This window comes from Copadichromis virginalis, linkage group LG18 (genome assembly GCF_057382275.1).
Source record: "Copadichromis virginalis isolate Kocher_CV1m ecotype Utaka linkage group LG18, C_Virginalis_male_GT1.1, whole genome shotgun sequence".
Lineage (NCBI taxonomy): Eukaryota > Metazoa > Chordata > Actinopteri > Cichliformes > Cichlidae > Copadichromis > Copadichromis virginalis.
Genome location: NC_140635.1, coordinates 36,300,177 through 36,321,218, shown reverse-complemented (window position 1 = coordinate 36,321,218; position 21,042 = coordinate 36,300,177). Strand labels below are relative to the sequence as shown.

At 43.0% G+C, this 21,042-nt stretch overlaps 1 protein-coding gene across 1 annotated transcript; it reads right to left on the bottom strand.

Annotated features, from left to right (window-relative positions):
* Positions 1-204: 204 nt before the first annotated feature.
* LOC146688425 (potassium voltage-gated channel subfamily B member 2-like) lies at positions 205-19,128 on the bottom strand. Its single transcript, XM_085439319.1, has 2 exons — positions 18,414-19,128; positions 205-5,432 (listed from the first exon to the last, which is right to left on the bottom strand). The coding sequence occupies exons 1-2, from the start codon at positions 18,996-18,998 to the stop codon at positions 3,471-3,473; spliced, it is 2,547 nt and encodes an 848-aa protein (XP_085295445.1). The 5' UTR covers positions 18,999-19,128; the 3' UTR covers positions 205-3,470.
* Positions 19,129-21,042: the final 1,914 nt, after the last annotated feature.

Genomic DNA, 21,042 nt, shown 5'->3' with positions numbered 1-21,042 from the left:
CTCAGCCAACACATGAAAACCGTAGGAGTTAGAATTACTGTGATGCTGCAGAAACATTTAATTAATCTAAAAGTAAAGTACTATGTTTGAGCAAATAAAGTTGAAGTGTTTTGATTTGCAGAATTTGTAGTGGTTATATTAGCAAAACTACCTGATGTGGCACAAATACAGACACAAAAATACACACAACAAGATGAGGTCACATGAACACATTTATTTGTCTTGCATTTTGATAACTGAATCAAAACTCTTTATCATTTACTATCATTACACTGAGCTATATATAATAACTCATACTAATCATTGCACAGGCTACAATTCAATAAAGTATATGAGGATGGACGAGTGGGGCATTAAAGAAGTGGAGCTGGCAGGACAGATCGAGAAGCTTTACAGTTGTATGTTTACTGTACACAATCTGAATGAACAAATATAAATAACAATTCTCCGACAAATGAGTGGAGATGAGGTTGTGAAAGCCATAACACTGTTCTCATGCTTCCCGACCTGCAGCAGCGACAAACCAACGTTTGTTAGAACCGGTGCTCTTTTTAAACTTCTCTGAGTTTGTCTTGATCTACGTTAGGCTGGATATATACTTGGGAAGAATTAACATTTAGTTAATGTTGTGCAATTTATCATAACATAAATCTAGCTGAGTCCAGTTGCACGACATAAAAAGCCGTGTTTTTAGACGTTATGTCCGTTTGGCTGTCAGTAATCTGCTGCTGCACTCGAGTCACACACCGAACGTGCTGCTTTCAGCTGATGAAATCAAATGACAGTGTGGCACTGTGAGGTTGGAACGATGAGCTATGGGGTGCGATAACGTTGATGAGATAATAATACAAAGTTGTAAAGGTACGCAAATCCAGAAAATGTGAGGATTTTCATTTAACTACATCTACTGCACAAGGACAAAGAGAGAGCACGAGAAAAGAAGACAAAGAAAAAGTCGGGCCACATCTAACAGTTTTTTTCACCTTCTCATAAATGATCTATTTATGAAAAGGCACATATTTTTAAAAACTTCATGTACTGAGATGTTAAGAACAACACACAGCTCAAAGTTTTAACCAACAACAAAAATGTGAAACAACTGATAAGCTCATCAGGGAACACAGATAAGACAGTACCATTCCCCTGTTAGCATGTGACCTAATCACCACCTGCTCACTCTGCTCTATTCACACAGTTAAATGTGCATTTGAATCTGTCAGGTTCATTCACATGAATGCAAATCTGATCTTTAAAAACACAAACAAAAGAAAAATGTCAAAGGTTCCCAAAGATAATGCTTAAAGTGACGTCAGGTCTTTTTACTCAAGTGACTCCCTGCAAAGGGAACTATTGTTCTACCTTTATAATACAGTCAGCACCTAAAGGTCACACAGACACACTCCCTCTATTTATCTCTCTGCACTCATCATATTACAATTATTCTTGGTTTAAAGCGATGTGTCTTTGCAATAACTGAAGTCCAGATGCTTGAGCCTGCACCTCCTCTCACTAAGAAGACCTCGTTTGTCTCTTTCCACATGGTCTTACTCTGGCAGCTGTTGTATAACTCGTGATACGACGAGTACAGCTGCTGAATTCTGCTAGCATGCTGACATCGATGCAAGAGATTTTCAGAAGTGTGGTCAAAATAGCATGCTAGCTTGCATGCTGCAAAATGTGACCTGTTGCAGAAAGATATCTAGTTATCTCTGACATGCTGTTCCATGTATTGGAACATACTTTTTTGTGTCATATTTATTATACGCTTAAAGCATGGAAGACAAATGGTTAATAGCCACAGTATTTTCTATCAGACAAGCCATTTGAGTCGTCTCACTGTAAACCAACAGCTTCCAGTTTTCTAAATTCTTACTTTAAGTCACATTTTGGCCGTTTTTACTCCGGCTTGCTGTTACCGTCTCAGTGAACATTTTTAACAGCGTGGCCAAAAACAGCCTGTTGCTGTACGGCACTCAAATCAGACACATTCTTTGAAACATGCTAAGACTAGCTAAGTAAACAAGGGCAATTGAATATGACTCCTGATGGCTGACTGGTTGGCCTTTTTATTTTTTTATGAAAGTCTCCATGTTACCAGATCTCATTCTTAGCTTGGTGAGTACACTAGCAAGATTAAAACGATTAGATAGGGCTGATGTTATGATAAGACACTAGTCTCACAGAGACAAAAATAAAGAAAGAAGACAATGGTTGCTTTTCATGAACTCTACTTCCACAACTCATTTTCCTGAATACACTATGCGCCTGGCCACTGTGTTGATAAAGAATCCAAAAACAAAGTCAGATCTGAGGTTCGTCAAACCTTTATCACGCACACAGTATGTGTGGGAACTGGGAATTAAAGCAGTGTATGATGAACCACAAGTGAGTAATCATGGAAACTGTGTGAGGTTTCCTTTCTGTCTTTCTGTCTCAAATCGTGTGTCTCAGTATGGGTTTGTATTGTTTTTGACTAATGTTCGTTGTTAGGATATTTCATGCTGGACATTGGTGGAAGCCCTGGGACAGACTGGTGGCCTGTCCAGGGTATACCCGACCTCTCACCCGCGACAAGGGACAAGCAGTAGAACATGGATGGATGGAAATTTGTGCAAACAGTGAATATAGTAGAGATTGTATCTCCATTTCACATATTTAGGAACAAGAAAAATGAAAAGAAAAATACAACAAAAAGTAACCAAGAACAAAAACAACAACATAAAACTGAAATATATAGAAATACTTAAAGTTAGAGCATTGATCACAGTGCTCAACAGCAGATACATATGTTCTTTTGGACAATGCAGTACTATGTGGGACTTTTGTCTTGTATCATGTGCTTGTGGTTGTCCCGTTACAAGAATGTAATAATGAGTAAGGAAGATCTACAACACAGAATAATGACTGATCATTGATGTTTCTTGCAAGTCTTGCAAAAGATAGATTTTTAAAATTTGTAAATATAAAAAATATAATTTCCTTTCACGGTCTGTCTTTCCTTGGTATAACTGTCCATTCAAATCCGGCCTTGGGGAGCAAGTGTTAGGAAACTGAATATCTGACTCTTCAGGATAGTCCCGAACATTATCATTCAGACAAGGCCTAAAACACAGGTCAGGTTGCCACTGTTCATGTCTCATTTAAACAAAATCAGTCAGTAACACTGACACCACACGGTGTCACTTAGACTCAAGTTCAAACAGTGCCCAGTCAGGCATGCGTGTGCTTATGAATGTCCTCCAGTAATAAAGTCATGACAGCAGAACCAAGGTCAAAAAAGGAACGACCGTTCGAATGTGTCGTGAGATCGGAAGAGTTGCAGCTTTTATGATAGATTTGTTTAATGTCTTTGTCAAAAAGTCCAGTGCTCACACACACAGCATCTGTCACAGGTTATTCCTGGTACTTCCTGTCAAGCATCCCATCAGCCTTTGCTTTGCCTTGGCCCTGTCTGCATTTTTCTTTAAAGCTCACATGCTCGTTTCACAGGGCGGCGTTCGGCTTCCATCCAGAACAATGTGATTTTCTCGTTTTTCTACTCTCTGTTCTGCTTCCTCTAATCCTCCATCGGCCACTCCTTCCTTACTTACTAGGTCTTGGGTGCTGTTGAGTGAGCATGCTTTTGACAATGGACTAGCACCACCACCCGAGGCAGCAGTAGATCTCTCCATGTGATTCCTGCCCAGGTGGCTTAAGCCAGTGAGCTGCCCTTCACCTTCTAAGCTCCTGCCTGCTGAGCTTTCACCTCCCCCCTTGGGGGTGCTGGGACTGATATATTGCTGAGCCAGGGATGGAGATTGCAGGATAGCCAGCGGAGACTTAGTTTCCTGTGTTGTATAACTGGGAGATGGAGAAAACCTGGAAACCAATTCGTCAGTAAGTAGTTGAGCACACTTTGCAGAGCCAGTGGGGATGGGTGTCGCCACAGGTGTCATCACTGTGTTTTGAGGGCTGCCGTGATCTTCCAAAGCTGTGCCGGTGCTATCATAGGTCATCCCAGAGCTTTCTGCACTCTGTGAGAACAAATTCAGATCCCCAGTCAACCTTCCTTTGGGGTTAGATGTGAACTCATACAAACCCTCTTTGATGAATGTCATTGGCTGAATGCTGTCAGGGCCCTGCTTTACCTCCATATTGCTGATCTGACTTAGGTCCAAGGGAGGTGGAATACACTGATGTTGAGTACCAGCTTGACCTCCTTCAACACTGGGGAGCAGTGAGCTTCGCTCCCCTCTTTCCAGTGCAAAATTATCCGCTGCAGTTGAAGATTCCCTGGAACAACTGACTTTAGGTGATGCTTGCTGGGCCAGAGTGGATGAGAACTCTTTCATCTCAATCTGTTCTTCTCGAATTTTTTCCTGCTGCTCTTGAATGGCTGCTGTCTTGTTGTAAGTATCTTCTAGCCGCTTTGCACTGAGGTGTTGAGGAGTAGTTTTATTCGACGTGGGCTTGAATCGCTCTGGGGAGCCCTGCCGGGCCACTTCTTGGTATTGTTGAGACCTGCCAGGGCTACCTGCCTCTGCATTGTGGTAGTGCTTGTGGTAGCTCCAGCGACTGGGTGACAGGTGATTTTCAACGGGACATTTACTGTCCTCTCTTTTTTCTACCAACACATCTGTTAATTCCATACTGCGGGCAAAAGCATCCTTTAGGTTAATAGAAACAATGCTTCCACTCCGTTTTGCTCGTTCTAGAGCTTCCCTCCTCTTGATGGCCTTCTCTTGCCTCTTCTGCTCTCGGTAGAACTCTGAGAAGTTGTTCACAATGATTGGAATAGGAAGAGCAATGACAAGCACGCCTGCTATGCAGCAAAGCCCTCCTACAATCTTACCAAGCAGGGTTTGTGGGTAAATGTCACCATACCCGACAGTCGTCATAGTAATGGTTGCCCACCAAAACGAAGCAGGGATGCTGGTGAATTTTGTAGCATCTTCATCCTTTTCAGCAAAGAATACCAAGCTAGAGAAAATCATGATGCCCATGGCTAAAAACAGGATCAGCAGTCCCAACTCGTTGTAGCTCCTTCGTAAAGTGAAGCCCAAAGACTGGAGCCCCGTCGAGTGCCTGGCCAGTTTCAGAATCCTCAAGATCCTCATAATACGGAAGATTTGAACCACACGCCGCACATTCTGGAACTGCAGCACGCTCTTGTTAGATTCAGTTAGACAGAGGGTCACATAGTAAGGCAGTATTGCCAGCAAATCAATAATGTTCAGTGGTGCTTTCATGAAGACCCACTTATTGGGTGCTGAGAGCAGCCGTAACATGTATTCCATGGTGAACCAGGCAATACAGACGGCTTCGACGTGGGCTAAACTGGGGTTGTCACTGAACTGGCCAAATTCATCTACAACCTGCAGCTCTGGCAGAGTGTTGAGGGACAGTGAAATTGTGGAAATGACGATGAACAGGATGGAGATCATGGCCAGGATCTGCAAGACAAAAGCAGGTTATTACATTAGCTGGGCATAGTGTTAGCTTCATACATGTCTTCTATTACATCTGTTTCTGTGCCTGTAAACAGTAACACGTTCTTTAATAAGACAAACCCTGTTTGTTGCTACTAATCACTGACGTGTACATTCTAGAGTAGAAGTTTCTTAGACTACATGAGACATTTTTGAGACTTTTTTGTTACCCTTCATGGTGGTACCAACTTTGTCCTGAAGGTGGTGCTATTTGAAAAGCTACTAAAGGTCAGGCCTTTTTGATTAAGGCCCTTAAGAAGATTTAGCTTTGGAAGTTGTGCATCCACAGTGACAGTCAGCCCTTAACTTTCATCTGTTCATTATGTCCAAGCAGAAATGAAAAGCTCTTACGATCCACACATCACCACATATGGGCATTTTCTGCTTTTGTCTTTGTAAGCCAGGTTACAGCAAACAGACGCTGACTTTAATGTTTTAAGCAGCTTTGTGAAAAATTCTGGCACGGACACTTTCACGTGGAACTTGTCATGTAGGAGGAGACCTGCAGCGGTGATAAGACAACAGCTTTTATTCAACCTGCAAAAAAACATTTTACAGTGTTTCCTGTGTCTCTTCAGAAAATCACGGCGATGTGCTCACATGATGTCAGATTTGTATTTTAATGAGAACACAAAAACACACAAGACTACAAACCTTCTGACATTAACTGCAACTGGAAATGATTCCAAAATCTGACAAAGCACTACAATACACGGTGCAAAACAAAGTGAGTAACACCTAAAAACACTCGTCTCTTTCTTTTTTGGGGAGGAAAATGGAAACAAAAGTTAGTTTTTGCTCCTGCGTGTTTAGCTTCACACTTGGTTTCCTAGGGTTTGAAACAATTTTGTCCTTTTTGTCGCCTTTTCAATTCAATAAAGATAAAACCTTCTTCTCAGAGAATGACTGAATGGAAAAAGGGGCCCAGGGGATTCAACTATTACTTATAGCCAATTTAAAAACTCTAACTGGGAAAGCAGAGTAACGAAGCTGAAGGATGTGTGTTCTGAGTCCTCTCAGTGTAGCCCTTGGTAGGACATTTCAGGTTTATTGTAATAGGATTGCACTGCTATACATAGAAAGGATAGAGAGGAAGGTTAGAATTGGTTACTCATTCTTTCCTCCCCCAACAGGAAGAATCAAGCAACAGGCGGAAATAGACGATGCAAGATTATTTTTTTGTCTTTAAATACATCTGACGTGATATCTGACAAAAGACCACTGCACTGTTCTCTGGGGACAACTCAATTTCCTGTTAGCTTACATTTCAGTGGCTTCAACACATAATACGTATTGTGTGTCAGTGGAGTAGATAAAGGTACAAATGTCACATGAAAAAACTGATTACTTTTAAAGTATTTGCATGTTATTATTGCAAATCATTGTTCATTCTTCAGGTGAAAAATTATAATGATCATTATGATGCAACTGATTACAAACTGAATGTTTTGTCATTTCATAATTGCTTAAAAAGACTAAAAGTGAAATCAGCTTTGAATCCTTATCCAAATGAAACACAACAAAACAAAGATTTCATTCCACGCTTGTCAGCAGCAGAGCCATGGCTGCTGCAGCTAGCATGTTTGAGTACAGGCAAGACACTAAACCCAAGAGTGCTCCAATTCATACTCCACTGGAGTGCGAATGTGTGTGACTGTCAGAAAGCACTGAGGTGTAGAAAAAAGTGCTTGTATGAACGAGTGAATGAACCATGTTGTATGAAGCACTTTGAGTGATCCAGTAGAAAAGCGCTATATGAGAACCAGTCCATTTACTGACAGGGTTAGTGTGTTTGAAGAGTTGGGAAGTGATTCTAAAGCCACCAAACCCAATACCTCCGACTGTACCTGGAAACTGTGTCTTCCAAAAAACCAGATCAGAATCAGCCCTCACTGTGGCTTTACTGGGACCCAACAGCCTGTAACAACAAGCCCAAGAAGCCATCCTCCTGAAGCACTGCTCCATGAAATCAGACAGAGCGACTGGACAAACTCCCACACCCCCCCTGCATTTATCTGACCTTTATTTAACCAGGGAGTTCTACTGGGACCAAATCTCTTTCACAGGGAGACCAGTGTTGCCAGTATAGCAGCCATACAAACTCAGAACACAATAGAAATGCAGCATAAAACACGGTAACTGTTAGAACAGTGACAGAAAAGTGGAGTTGACCACTGTAAATGACCACGGCAGACCCGGGGGCGAGTTCATCCTTTGCAGCATACTTCATTGACTCACACGGTTGCTGTTCACAGTGCTCACAGAGCTGCAGCTCTCCCGCTGCCCGCTCAACGTTATCGCAACAACCTCAAACACAGCACCCGTTACAATATTCGGCGGGGCGTGATTGCAGATGCCGTGCAGGTGCGTCCGTCTTCCCTGCACGGCACCGCAGGCCACGCCCCGCCACATACCCCCATCGCCCGACTGAGGCTGGGGAGCCATCCGGCCGAACCTACTCCCCCCACCGCGAGCAGGAGAGGGGATCAGCCCGGACCGTCGGCGCCCCCGGGCCCTGGCCAAGCGACAAGGAGTTGTGAGTTCAGGTGGCCGCCCGGGAAATCAGTCTAATAAACTTAAACCTACACCATCCTCCCTGTTCTGGTATTCTAAACAGTACCCGAAAGTAGACTGCTTGGTCAGTTAACCTCCTGAACTATCTACAACACATGGTGAAAACCTGAAATTAAAACAGAGAAGGCTAGAGGTGAGACATGATCATTACTGATGACAGATTTAGATATATTTTCATAAACTATTCATTTGCCACATCAATAAACAGCACGGCAGGGCAAAATATTTTTTCTAACATGGCAACCTTTAAAAAGTGAAAGGAGACAGAAAGACAGCTGAGAAAGAATAAAACTTAACTGACTTTTTGATGGCATTTTACACACAGTACTGGTGCAGTATCTAGAAAAACTGGCACCATATACAGTACTTAGTTACTTCTGAAGAAATTATGATGGGACCTTAAAAAAATTACTATGTACAATAATGATTTCTATACATTTTACATCAGATGAAAACATTTGTTGTAAGATTCACATAATTATTTTTTAAAAGCAAGAAATTTTAAATGAGAATAAGAAAGAAAAGTATGTCTTTGTGCCCCCCTTTCCCTGTTAATGCCCTACCTGCCCCCTGGCAACACTTTGCTAGACCCGCCCCTGCACAGTTACCAGCTGTCAGCTACATAAAAAAGGATCCTGGTGTTATTTATCTCTCAGAAACAGTTCATAACTTCAACTCATTCATGTCACCTAAAAGGTAAACCTGTTTCTCTATCACAGCTCTGATGATTCAGTAAGGACATCTCCTGGTTTCATCTTCATGTTTCCCTCTCACCACATATCCAAACCATATCATGACCAGCAGCTTTACAGCTGTGGCTCCAGCAAACATCAGCATTTTTGGCCCATTTTGAGATGATTTTTGAGTTGTGCGACCGATTTGGTGATCGGCCCGATTTTGGCCTTCATCGTGCGTCGTGTAGTATACGTGGGGTAACGAGAAACGATTAACACCTCACGACCAGCTCCCGATCATCAATCGCTCGTGAGGGTGTCACCGCAGCCGCTCACACTGCTCGCGCGCAAACACGTAAACGTCGGTGAAAAAGACGGCGCAGCACGGCTGTGCAGCGTGTGATCTGGCCACAAGCGATGGAGGCACAACTTGGAGAACTTTGGAAAGCTCATCTGAGCCTTTTCGATGTGGCATCACAAAATTATCACGACCACAACAACCATGAAAATAGTTGGATTTACATGCTGCTCAATCACAGCTGCCTGATCATGTTTTTCATTAGCAATTTAGCAAAGTTGATGGTGGTGGTGTGTCTGTGTGAGTGAAAGACAGAGAGCGAGCGACAGATTTTCTGTTATAACCTTCATGTTATGGAGGCACAGTGTGAGCACTCAGGTCGCATCAGAGCATCGGGCGGTATAGTGTGAGACCTGCATCGTGACCTACCAACTTCTAACCCCTGCGAGTCAATCGTACAGTTTGAGCAGGAGCTGAATAACGTGACTGAAAAAATCGCACAGTGTCTGCCCAGCTTTAGGTTTACTGTCGTCCGAGACTTGCACCGCAGTGTCGGCGTTTGTTTCCCTGTTGGCCATGCTTGTTGTTGTGGTCATCTGTTGTCTTCCGGTATTTTCTCCGCAAGCAACCTTTCCTCGACCAATGAGATGAGCGGTAATCTGAATTGTCATACTCGAATTGTCATAAGTGTGCTGTCAGCTCATTGGTCACAAAGCAGGAGAGGGGCTGGGAATTATGTTTTCAAACAAAGTGTTAATTCCATTAACATTTATAGACTACTTTTGATTCTCACTGTATTACGGGACAAAGTGCGTCCCTTATTAGCGCAATACGGGACGTGTACTTTTGTTTCTAAATACGGGACGATTCCGTATTTTAAGGGACGGTTGGCAACTCTACTAACTAACCTTCCAAATAAAATAAGATAAAAGCACCCGCCCAGCAGTATAGAAACTCCGTCATGCTAGCTAGCAGCAGTACGAGTTATTGTAACTGACTGTAAAAAGTCAGCACAACGAAAACAAACTCCACCTAAACTTGGTTTATATCTGACCCCCTCTTCACTTCACCGCCTCGGGTCTCTGCTCCTCCTGCCTTTCCGTCATCCACCTGCACCTGCTGGCCTCCACCTGCACCTGCTGGCCTCCACCACTTGCTAATGTTACTGAATCTGTGGACTGAGCTCGGTAACAAGATTAGCAACATTCATTAAATAGAAGCTTGTCATCCATGCTTGTGTTTAACATCACTTGCAACAGTGCTGAAAGGATCAGCCCTTGTGGACAAGCTTCTGCAAAGACCAAACTTTGTCTTGGGAACATTTAAAACTTCTTGCACTGTTTGCCTTGCAGCTGGACGGTGTGTGTAAATGATGCTGATTATCAACGATGCTTGAATTCCCAGGACGGCTGCAGAGCCTAATCCTCCTGCACTGTTTGCGACTTCAGTGTGATGTGTGTTAACCAGAATAGGCTACAACATGTAGAGTTTTATCAGAGTCAGGACGAGCCTCATTCAGCCAGGGGCCTGGACGAGGGCACATTTTGTAACTACCTTGGAGAAGCCTCTATGGAAGGCCTGACAATCCCAAAGCATGACAAGAGGTCAGCAGCACTCCAATCCCAATAAATATAACAGTTTTTATGCTTGTGCAGTTGTTTTAAACTTTATAAAAGTGTGTAGGCCACATTAAAGACGTGCTGAGTTATTTATTTAAACACTGGAACATGGACTGAGCGCTCTACTGATAGCTAACACTGTGTGACTGATGAGCAGGAAATGATCAGTTAAAAAAGGAACATCATTAATCTCTGTATCTGTAGTTTTGTTCTTATTCCACCACCACAACTGTCCTGGTGTCTGTGAAACCATGTGATGGATTATCTGAGCTATTTTCAGTGGGGGAGCTTCTGGCCAATCACGGTAACGATAAAAGACACCGAGCATTACATCATTACAGAGTTTAGACAAAAGTAAAAACTGGGAATAAACTACGAAACATTGAGAAAGAAGAAAGAGGAGATAAATAGAAAGTCAAAGAGGGACAAAGCACAGGGGAGTATAAAGCAGATATATCAAACGGTGTCCACCCTGCAGCGTCTTAATGGCTTAGTGGCTGCCAAATGCTGTGACCTTGACACTCAGGGAAGATTCTAAGCAGTACCAAGAACAGACAAGCTGCTTTAGAAGCCATATAGTGAGTCTCCACGTTTGACATTCAGGTGCTCAGCAACACTTTTTTACATAAAAGTTTGAGTTGCTGACAAAGAAATGGACTCCACTCGTCACCGAGGCGAGAGCCCGTGTTGACTGCCGTTTGATTGTCTTTTTAACAGAATTACCAGACCAGTTTCATGAGAAGACATCACTAAATTCTGGTGCAGCATTGACACACGTTCAATAATACTGCATCGCTTTTTACTTCATTCTTGTCCGAGTGTGAGGGAAAAATGTTCACGGCCGGGGTCGACAACAAACGAGCGAGACAAAGAGAGGAAAAACGTCTCTCAGATTGTGACCAAAATGGAAATCTGATAGTTTATAGAACAAGAAGACGAGCTGCAATGAAAGACTGGATAAAGCGATTGAGCAGAGAAATCCAAGCTGTGATCAATACGTGGAGTTATTTGTGGAACAACAGGCGCAGGATCTGTTGGACAGTGGCTGTTTCTGCAGAGGTCAACATGGTTTCTATTTGAAGACGCTGCTTTCATGGGTCACATGTTTTTATCTCTTGTTACACTGAAGTTGATTCTGAGCTTCACTTATTTCCACATTCATTACTCGAGATGTTCCACAGCCCTCGTTTGATTCTTCTCAGTCTGACATAAAAACAAATAAAAACTATTTGCACGTGTGATTTTGTGAACAAACGGTAAAACAAGTGACGCTTCATTTCGTCTTAGGGAAACTCTGTGCAGTGGGCTAATATCTGGGGCCACAAACCAGTTACATTTAAAGCAACTGTTGCCCACGATGCATTTAACATAACTGAACTCAAGTCAGTTCAGTTGTTTTGGAATAATTACTTATTGGCTGGCCGTGATGCTGATGTGAATGTAGCCCAGTCCAGACCACAGATATGAAGCTCAGGCTGAATAAATGTCTCGGCTTTGTCTTTGTAACAAGAAAGAGGAATAACTCCCATTTTTCCACATTTTGAAACCACATGTTTCTGTAAGAGGATTCATTTATTGATTTTCACTATTTTGGTCAGAATTATGAAAAGTTCTACGCTAACATAAAATAATGATTTTTTTGAAAAAGTCCTAGCCCAGTTCTGGCGTCACGCACTGAGAGGGATGTGTCGTGTTAGACACACAGAAAGTGTTTTGAAAGAGAAAATGGTCAGATGTGTGAAGGTGAACTTAATAAGCTGCGTATGTTTCGAGGTTTGTAAAGTACTCCTTGGTGCACACATTTGTAAATCTTACTTTGAGCTGGTGGAGCGTATCATATCCATCATGAGAGACGGTAATAACCACGTTTCAGAACAGGCTGCTATGGCTGAACTCACTGCTCGACTCTACAGCAGGAAACATAAGGACTGAATACATCAACATTTTCTCAGTAAACTGTACATAAAGATGTCTAATGGGCCCAAGTAATCTACACATACAAAGAAATCTGAATCTAAAAAAGTCCATAAATTATGTGGAATAAAGTGGAAGAACAAGCTTCTGGAAGTACTTTGACTTTTAGGAGTGAATTTGATTTATTTTTTCTGTACTGCAGTAACATTTTGTAAGCAGTACCAAATATTTCTAAATAAAAGATCTGACTACTACAGGAGATGCAGGAAAGATTAGTAATGCCTCGTGGCTTTTGTATACTGATGAAACTACAGTTGCAGAAAGAGGCTGCTAGCACGTTAGCTCTGCACACTCACGGTGGAGATGTGCGCCAACCAAAGATTTACAGCTGACAGGCTGAACTTGGCTGAAGAAAAACCACTTTGGCTTTTGGGCTTCGTGCTGCCACAGCCATAAATTCCCATCCGAATGGAAGCATTTCAAACTGAAAGCTACAGTACATTAGTGAATCACTCTACCGCTCCTATGTGAAGGCACAAGGCCAGTAAACTATAGACCTCTGAGTAGCTGCTTATAGCTGTCAGGCAAGCTTATTTAGCTGAACCAGACACTTTACACACACACGCAGTGACTCAGTGTTGTCCTGCATTTCACTCAGGATTTCACTGTGAATATTACATTTCATTCAAGTGTTGAAATGATTACTAACTGCTACATGAACACAGGTATTCCATGTAAAGTGGCTGTGGGTGTGTTATGACTCGTTTCTCTTTAAGCTCACAGGTTGTTGTGGATTATTCCTGCACTTCCACAGTGTTTTACATGAGTCCACACATCATTAACAAACTGTGTGCACAAAAAGACACAAACAAACCCATAAAGCAGAACGCATCCTTTTTTAGCGAACCAGATTTACAGCCTTCGTCTCACTTTGAGACATGCGGATCAGACACTAATCCCATCATTTTGTATTATTATATAATCTACTTAATGGAGACCTAAATGTAAGCAAACGCCGTTTAAAGGTTTAAATAGAAAAATGCAAGTACAACGTCAAAGATGAGGCAGGAAGCAGCTGTCAAAAATCTAATGGACAGTCTTTTAATTCTGTCTCTGACTGATCCCGTCGGCTTAAAAAGCCTCTGTGTTGTGCTGAGATGTGGACCCGTGGTTTATCAGAGACAGGTATTGTGTGAACAGGTGAAGCCAGTATGTAAAGCATTAACATACTACCCTAAACAGCATGCGGTGTCTCTAATGTCCTGACTACAAAGTGAGCAAACCATTTTCTCCACTCCAAAAAAGATCTCGTTCTTCTTATCAATCAGTTTTTCTAGACTGGATTTCATCCAACCAGTTCTGAGTCAGGCTGGAGACCAGATGAGGTTTGGATTTGAATCCACGGGCTAGCTGAGGCCTTCCCCGTGTCTGAACGAACGTGTACCGCTCAGCGTCATCAGTGATGCTGAACGGACAAGCAGAAGAAAATGGACGAATGCTGAAACTGCACAGCCAGATTGAGTCTGTGACTTTATCCAGCTCCACCCCACCACCTTCCCCACTGCAGGTCAGACAGTGGACAGGACAGACTATCCAACCTGCCAACAGTTAGTCTATTTGCAGCAGCAGCAGTCCTGGTAAAAGCTCCAAAGGAGATTAAGCCGTACTCCTAAGTCAGACTCATAGTTCTCTATGGACAGTTGCATTACAGGTGTGCTGTCATAACTGTCTTTTAATCTCAATGAGATTTTACCTGCATAAATAAAGGACTGATAATAATACATCACAAAACTGTGTGCAGGATAAGTGCATGCACAGGTGATCATATAACAATGGAGCACAAAAAGCTTTAAATACATGTGGAAGAGATGAGAAGTGAACCCGAACAGCCCAACACTACAGCCTGAGTGTGCGTCAAACAAAGGATGCAACGAGGACATGCTAAAACATCTCTGCCAAAAATAAGAAGATTATACAGATTATGTAAAGTTTATGAAACTAATCTCTATTATTTAAAGATTTAATACTCATATTATCCAATAAAAGTACAACTATTGCTGGTGGATGTACAGCTGACCATCTGGACATGACAAACTGTGCGCAGTGGTTTACAAATAGCCAGGTGATGCTTCTTTTCTAATAAGCAGCAGCACTGAGCCGCTCACATCACCGGAAAGAGGCCCTCCTATTGGTTAAGTGCTGCTGCATCACTGCCACATGGCTGGTGTCACTGCAGAGTGGCCTAAGCGGCTTCCCTCCTGCTGACACTACGGTTCCAGCCGGGTCACATGGCTCTGCTAAAGGCCAGTGCTGTTATATTTTTAGAAGGAAGAACTAGCTGTCACTAACTTGGTTAGGTGATTAGGAAATGATTATATAGACTTATATAAGACACCTTAAATATTGTGTTGAAAATGATACGAGTATATTAAATTGAATGTTTCTGTTCTTTTAATTGAATAGAAATAATCAGTCACTGTTGGAATTCAGTTCATAGATTATCTTGGTCACTATAAATGTTTCCTAACCTTATACTTCCTAAGTCTGATACTTCAGAAACGAATCAGCTAAACGTTTGTGATGTTGCAGTGAGATCTGAATATAATATCTGCACCGAAGGCAATAAAAAGAACAAGAGTTCGGTCCAGTCCTAAAGGTTAAGCATCAAATTATTGAGGCTGAACTTTGTTCATGCAGTACGGAGGCTACAGCTCCAAGTCCCAGTCATATAGAGGCACTTTTGTTCCACATAACAGAGGACGGTGCTTTGAGCTTCCAGAGCACTGAGGAGCACAGATGAAAATACTCTGTGTGATTGCTACTAACGCTGCTGCTTTGTGCACAGTCAGCCATTAGCACCCGCACACACATGTGCGACATAAAGCTTGGTTTGTTTGATCGCCATGTAATGAAACTAATTTTACTCAGTCCTGCATCAGCACATCAGTGATGTCAGCTATAACTCGCTATGTCTCGAACTGGTTTCCACAGTGTGTTACTTTTATCTGATTGATGGAAATCAGTTTAAAAAGTAACAAGACTGTTTATAAAATGAGCACAAAAACATGACAACAAAACAAAAAAGTCTTCCCAGGTAAAATGCACGTGTCACAGCGACTCGGCTCACAGCTATTATAACGATGCTGTTTCTTTCTCACTGCCTCCATCATGACCTCCTCCTGCTGTGGAGGATAAAGAGGTTCTCACTGAGTCTAACTATGAAGTAGCCATCTCCCTCCATCTGCTCGACACGATCTAAACACAGGGAACTCTGATCAGCTATGCCAACCAGCACTGCCTTGTCTCTATACTTGTATTTGTCACTTACACGTTGGGTTTGCTCATGTTGACGGAAGCAAATAAAGCCCAGTTTGTTGAAGCTGCATCTACGAAAAGTCTATCTTTGTCCTGCTTGCTTACTCTTGGCATGCAAAGCTCTTCGGTCAGTCAGACAGAAACTGGGAGTCACTAATAAAATCCACCCCCCGATTTCTTGGCTCCCTTGCCCACTGACTTCTGTGTATGAGCTCCTCTTCACTTATAGCCGTTTGTTCTTCACATTTTCCTACAGTTAGATCATATATATATAATATAGAGTTGGAGGTATGTCACCATATGTGAAGGTAACATCCTTTCCCCACTACCCTAACACCCTCAGACAGGTCTTGACAAACTACCAGCCACCTCCCGTGTGGATGACTTTAAAGTGTACCAGAAGTCAGAGAGACGTGGACTCACTGATAGAGGCCGAGCTGTAAGAGTGGCTCCAGAACAACATCTGAAGTCTCTTTCCAGAAGGGTTCAAGCTGAGATCCTGCTCCAAGGACCTTACCTACCACAGCAGCTCATTTGTGCTGCAGAACCACTGTCACTATCTTTATATCTTTATTTTGGACTAAGTGGGTTTTCCTAAGCTTACAGTGACTGTGAGCTATATTACAATATCTCTTTTAATTCTTCTGTTGTGTTCTTGCCTCTTCTTCTCGCAGGTTCACACACAGTTAGGTCCATAGATATCAGGACAGAGACAATGTTTTTCCTGATTTTGGTTCTGCACATTACCACAGTACATTTTAAATGAAACAACTCAGATGCAGTCGAACTTTAGACTTTCAGCTTTCATTCAGCGGGTTGAACAAACAGACTGTATGAAAACATAAGTAACTAAAGCATTCATTTAACATCACCCTTCATTTCAGGGGCTCAAAAGTAATTGGACAAATTAAATAACTGAAAAGAAAATGTTCATTTCTAATACTGGGATGAAAACCCTTTGCTGACAATGACAGCCTGAAGTCTTGAACATCAGCAGATGCTGAGTTTCCTCCTGACTCTCCCAGGCCTTTACCGCAGCAGCTTTCAGTTGCTGTTTGTTTGTGGGCCGTCTGTCTTCTACATGTGAAATGCTCAGTTGGGTTAAGATCAGGTGACTGACTTGGTCATTCAAGAATATTCTACTTCTATTCTACTTCCAGCACTGTTGTCTTCCACAGACATCCAGGTCCTTTTGTGTTTTGGAGCTTTCCTTCTTCCTCAGGATGTACCAAATTGTAAATTTTCCTACTCCACTATTGTAGCAATTTCTCCGATGGATGTTTGTTTCTGCTTTCGCAGCTTCAGGATGGCTTGTTTCCCCTGCATGGACAGCTCCTTTGACCACATGTTGTCTGTTCACAGCAAAATCTCCAAATACAAGCACCGCACCTCAAATCAGCTCCAGGTCTTTTACTTGATAAGGACATAAGGAAGGAACTGCCCACACCTACCTGAAACAGCCTTTGAGCCAACTGTCCAATTGCTTTTGGTCCTTTTAAAAAGAGGGTACCACATGTTAAGGAGCTGAAATGTCTAAACTCTTCATCCAATTTGAACGTGGATTCCCTCGAAATGAAAGCTGGGAGTCTACACATCATGTCCATGTCTGTTATAGAACTATAACTGGAAAATGTTTCAGTAAACAGGTTAAAAAACGAAACGTGTGTCAGTGTCCTAATATACAAGGACCTAACTGTTGGACTCTTGTTGTATTTCTTAAACTGAAGAAGAGACTAGTTTTCAGCAGAAGACACTGCTGTCACATCGTTAGTAATGAACTGATGCTCTGCTTGGAGGAGCTGTCTGTCTCCTCTGCTGCAGACAATAAAACAGGCACAGCAAGGCTGCTGTGGTAAACCTGCAGTGTGTCCGGCACGAACTCAGTGAAGAACATTACTGAACAGAAACTGCGCAGACACAGTTGTGAACCTCACTCACTGGAAATCCACTTTCTTTCTTCCTGAAAACAAATTATTGACTCTTTTCATCAGATTAATAAAAACATCTGCTCGATTACAAGCAGAAACTTTGCTCTCACTGGTTATACATAAATCTTTCCCTCAAAACATGAAGCACACCTATGGTGCAGCAACTTTGAAGCTAAATGACAAAAAACTCGAGCTGGAGTACGGTTTATTATATCGCACAACCTTTTCATGCACCAATGAAATAAAGAGCTGTGGTAAAGGAGAGATAAGATCCAGAGGTTACTGGTTATAATAAAACTCTTTGATATTAGCTCTGACAGTTGAAAGTATTGAGAATCATAACAAAATCAAGGAAATGTGCATTTCTTTCATAACTGTGCTTCTGCTTGCTTCTCATTAGCGTCATCACAGATTCAGTAGATACTGAAGGGTAGCGTGCAGCTTCCTCTGTCTTATGTCTTCTCTCTATTATCCAAATAACTCTTCTTTGTAACAGACCTAATCTGCCCACATATCATCTTGTGCACTTTTAGGAAACCTGAATGTGACCTGAGACATTATCACAGGTTTCATTCACGTTCTAGCATCAATCATGTGTGCCGGCTGTGTTTAGCTCTTGTTACCTTTGCAGCTATAGAGGAGCTGGGCTTCTCCAGCAGATCCCACAGCTTCTGCCTCTTGTCAGGACAGCAGCCCTGCTCCTCCTCCTCTCCCTCCTTGTCCCTCAGTGTCTCTGCCTCCCTCCTCAGTTCCTCGTTCATCTGCTCCTTCTTCTGATGGTAGCGTGCCTGGCAGCAGGACTCCAAGTAGATCTCATCAATGCCCCAATAGTCCAGCTCCTGTCCAAAAGACAGAGCGCACATCTCCTCCATCATGTGAAGCTTTCCTGTTCTGTAGAAGTTGAGGATGGAGGAGAAGGCCACCGGGTGCCGGTCGAAGAAGTATTCGTTCTCAGTGAGGGTGTAGTCATCACAGATCTCCAGCAGTGACTCGTGGGTGTTGCAGTCCCTTAGCTGTCCCAGACGAGTTCGGGGCAACCGGTCAAGTGTTCTCCATAACACTTCATGTGTAAGCCCACCGACGTTGAGTCTGACCCGCCGTGAGCGGGCCTTAGTGCGGATGATGTCCACTGGCTGAGGGGGGAGCAAAGGAGCTGCAGCGGGTCGGGGGTTGACTTTGGGCGTGCTAAAACTCACCTTGTCTGTCATGTTTGCTTTGACTGCTGTCTTACTGTGGGGGTGGGTCACCTCAAACACAGGCTTTTGCAGTGTGTGCGTATGTGCGTATGGAGCTCGATAAGATGATGGCGGTGGCTGGTCAGGGGAAGATTGCCCAGGCCCACCAGGCCCACCTCTCTGTGTTCAGGCCAGCAGAAGTCCTGGTAAGATCCATGGCTGGAAAAAGAGACATGAGCCATTACACCAGTACGACCAGGTTATTCTATAGAAGATCTCCTACCGAGGAGAATAGATTAAATAAATTAATAAATACAGAATTATTCTGAAGTGGCACAGTATAAATAAAACTGAATACACGCTTTTTATGTGCATATACATTCAGGAACTCAACGATTGGAGCAGCAAGTTTGAAGGTGTTTCTCGGACACTTTGCCGAGCTGTCACTTCCCTGTGCTCCCCGTGCTGTTGTTTTTATCTCATGTCTGGTCAGCTGGAATCTAAAATTGCTAAAAACACACGTATGTGCGTTACATATGTAATGTGGGATTGTAGAATTTACTGCAGCTTATGTGCTCCCAGTAAATGATTTTGCTTTGTTTTAAAGCAGATAGATCGCAGAGTTTTACAGCAAATTAAAGTCATATCAGAATAGTTATTTTGAAAAGCACATCACATAATCTAATATTTGCTAGTCCAGGAAGTTTTACTATTTTAATTACAAAGAGTTCTCTGATGAAATCACTAAACAGGGAAGAGCAAGTTGAATCCACCTCCAGGGAATATCTGGAATCTAAACAGTGCTTTTTAGAAAAGGGAGCCATTATGCAGTTAGTCTTAGAGCTTATGCTGCCATTAGAAGTCCTTTGACTCTTATCTGATTGTGTAATGGAGTTCCACAAATCCCAGTAGCGGCATAAGGCCTCGTCTCTCCTGGCTCAAGTCTACCTTAGTTAATTATAGACCGTCTATCTTCTCCTGGGACACTCATAGGACACAGAGCTGCTACGTCACGACTAGAAGAGCATCTTTCGCGTTTTTCCCCCAGAGTCCGGGAGAGCTGATGTCTGCAAACAAGCACTGACTTCATTAGAATTATGAGATTGTGCGCTCACTAATGATCACGTAAACTACTTTGAACTGCTTCCGCGTGTTTCTTCTCTTCCTTTTCTTGCGGACACCAGCCGCAGTCCAAAGTGAGAACGGTCCTTTCTGTCAAGCGATTCAAGAGACTCAGGCTTAACTCGTGATTATGCGCGAATGCACTCCAAGTTTACAAAGTACAGAAAGAAAGACACAACTGCTGCGCTCTCCTCGTGTCAGTGATGACACATAAAAACGCTCGTGGAGCTTACCTCTGTGGAGCAAGCTGACATGGCGGAGAAGTCCAACTTTTGGCTTCCCAGGAGGTCCCACCATAGTACCCTGTGAGTTACCCCAGCTGCTGCTTCATATCCCCGCCGGCCATTAATTCGTGAATCCCGTCGAGAACACGCAGACCGGCCCGTGGCCACATTTTACCCCAAAACACACCGTCAGAGCAGGAGGGGAACACCCGAGCGCTCACGGAATATCAAATACGAGCGCGAAGCTGCGGGGTCTGGGAGCGTCGCCGGACTGAAGGAGGAGAAATAGAGGAACAGAGGGGGGTGGGGTTGGGGGTGGGGTAATTGGATTGAGGTGTTTAGCACCAAGGACAGCTCCAGATCAACGGCTTGCAGCTGAACTGCTCGGAGCGTCACTGAGCTCTTCTCTCAGTGTTTGACAGACCCGTGGAGACGCTACGGAGAAGCTCCTGGTTCAGTCCGTTCATTCGGCACCATTTACAAGGCTGTGCAAGTTTTTCTACAGGAACCTCAAACTGAAGGGAACGTGTCCACGAAATACGTCACAAGTCACAACACACACACAAATCACAGAAACACGTCATGGTAAATGAATGAATGTTAATCATGTGCGTCTATATCTCATAACACGAGAACATTCATTCAACAACTAATCATGTCTAAGCTGTCATGAATTATGCAATGTCAGCACTGTCGCATCTTAGTCTGGCCTGTGGTTTCTTTGGACTAAA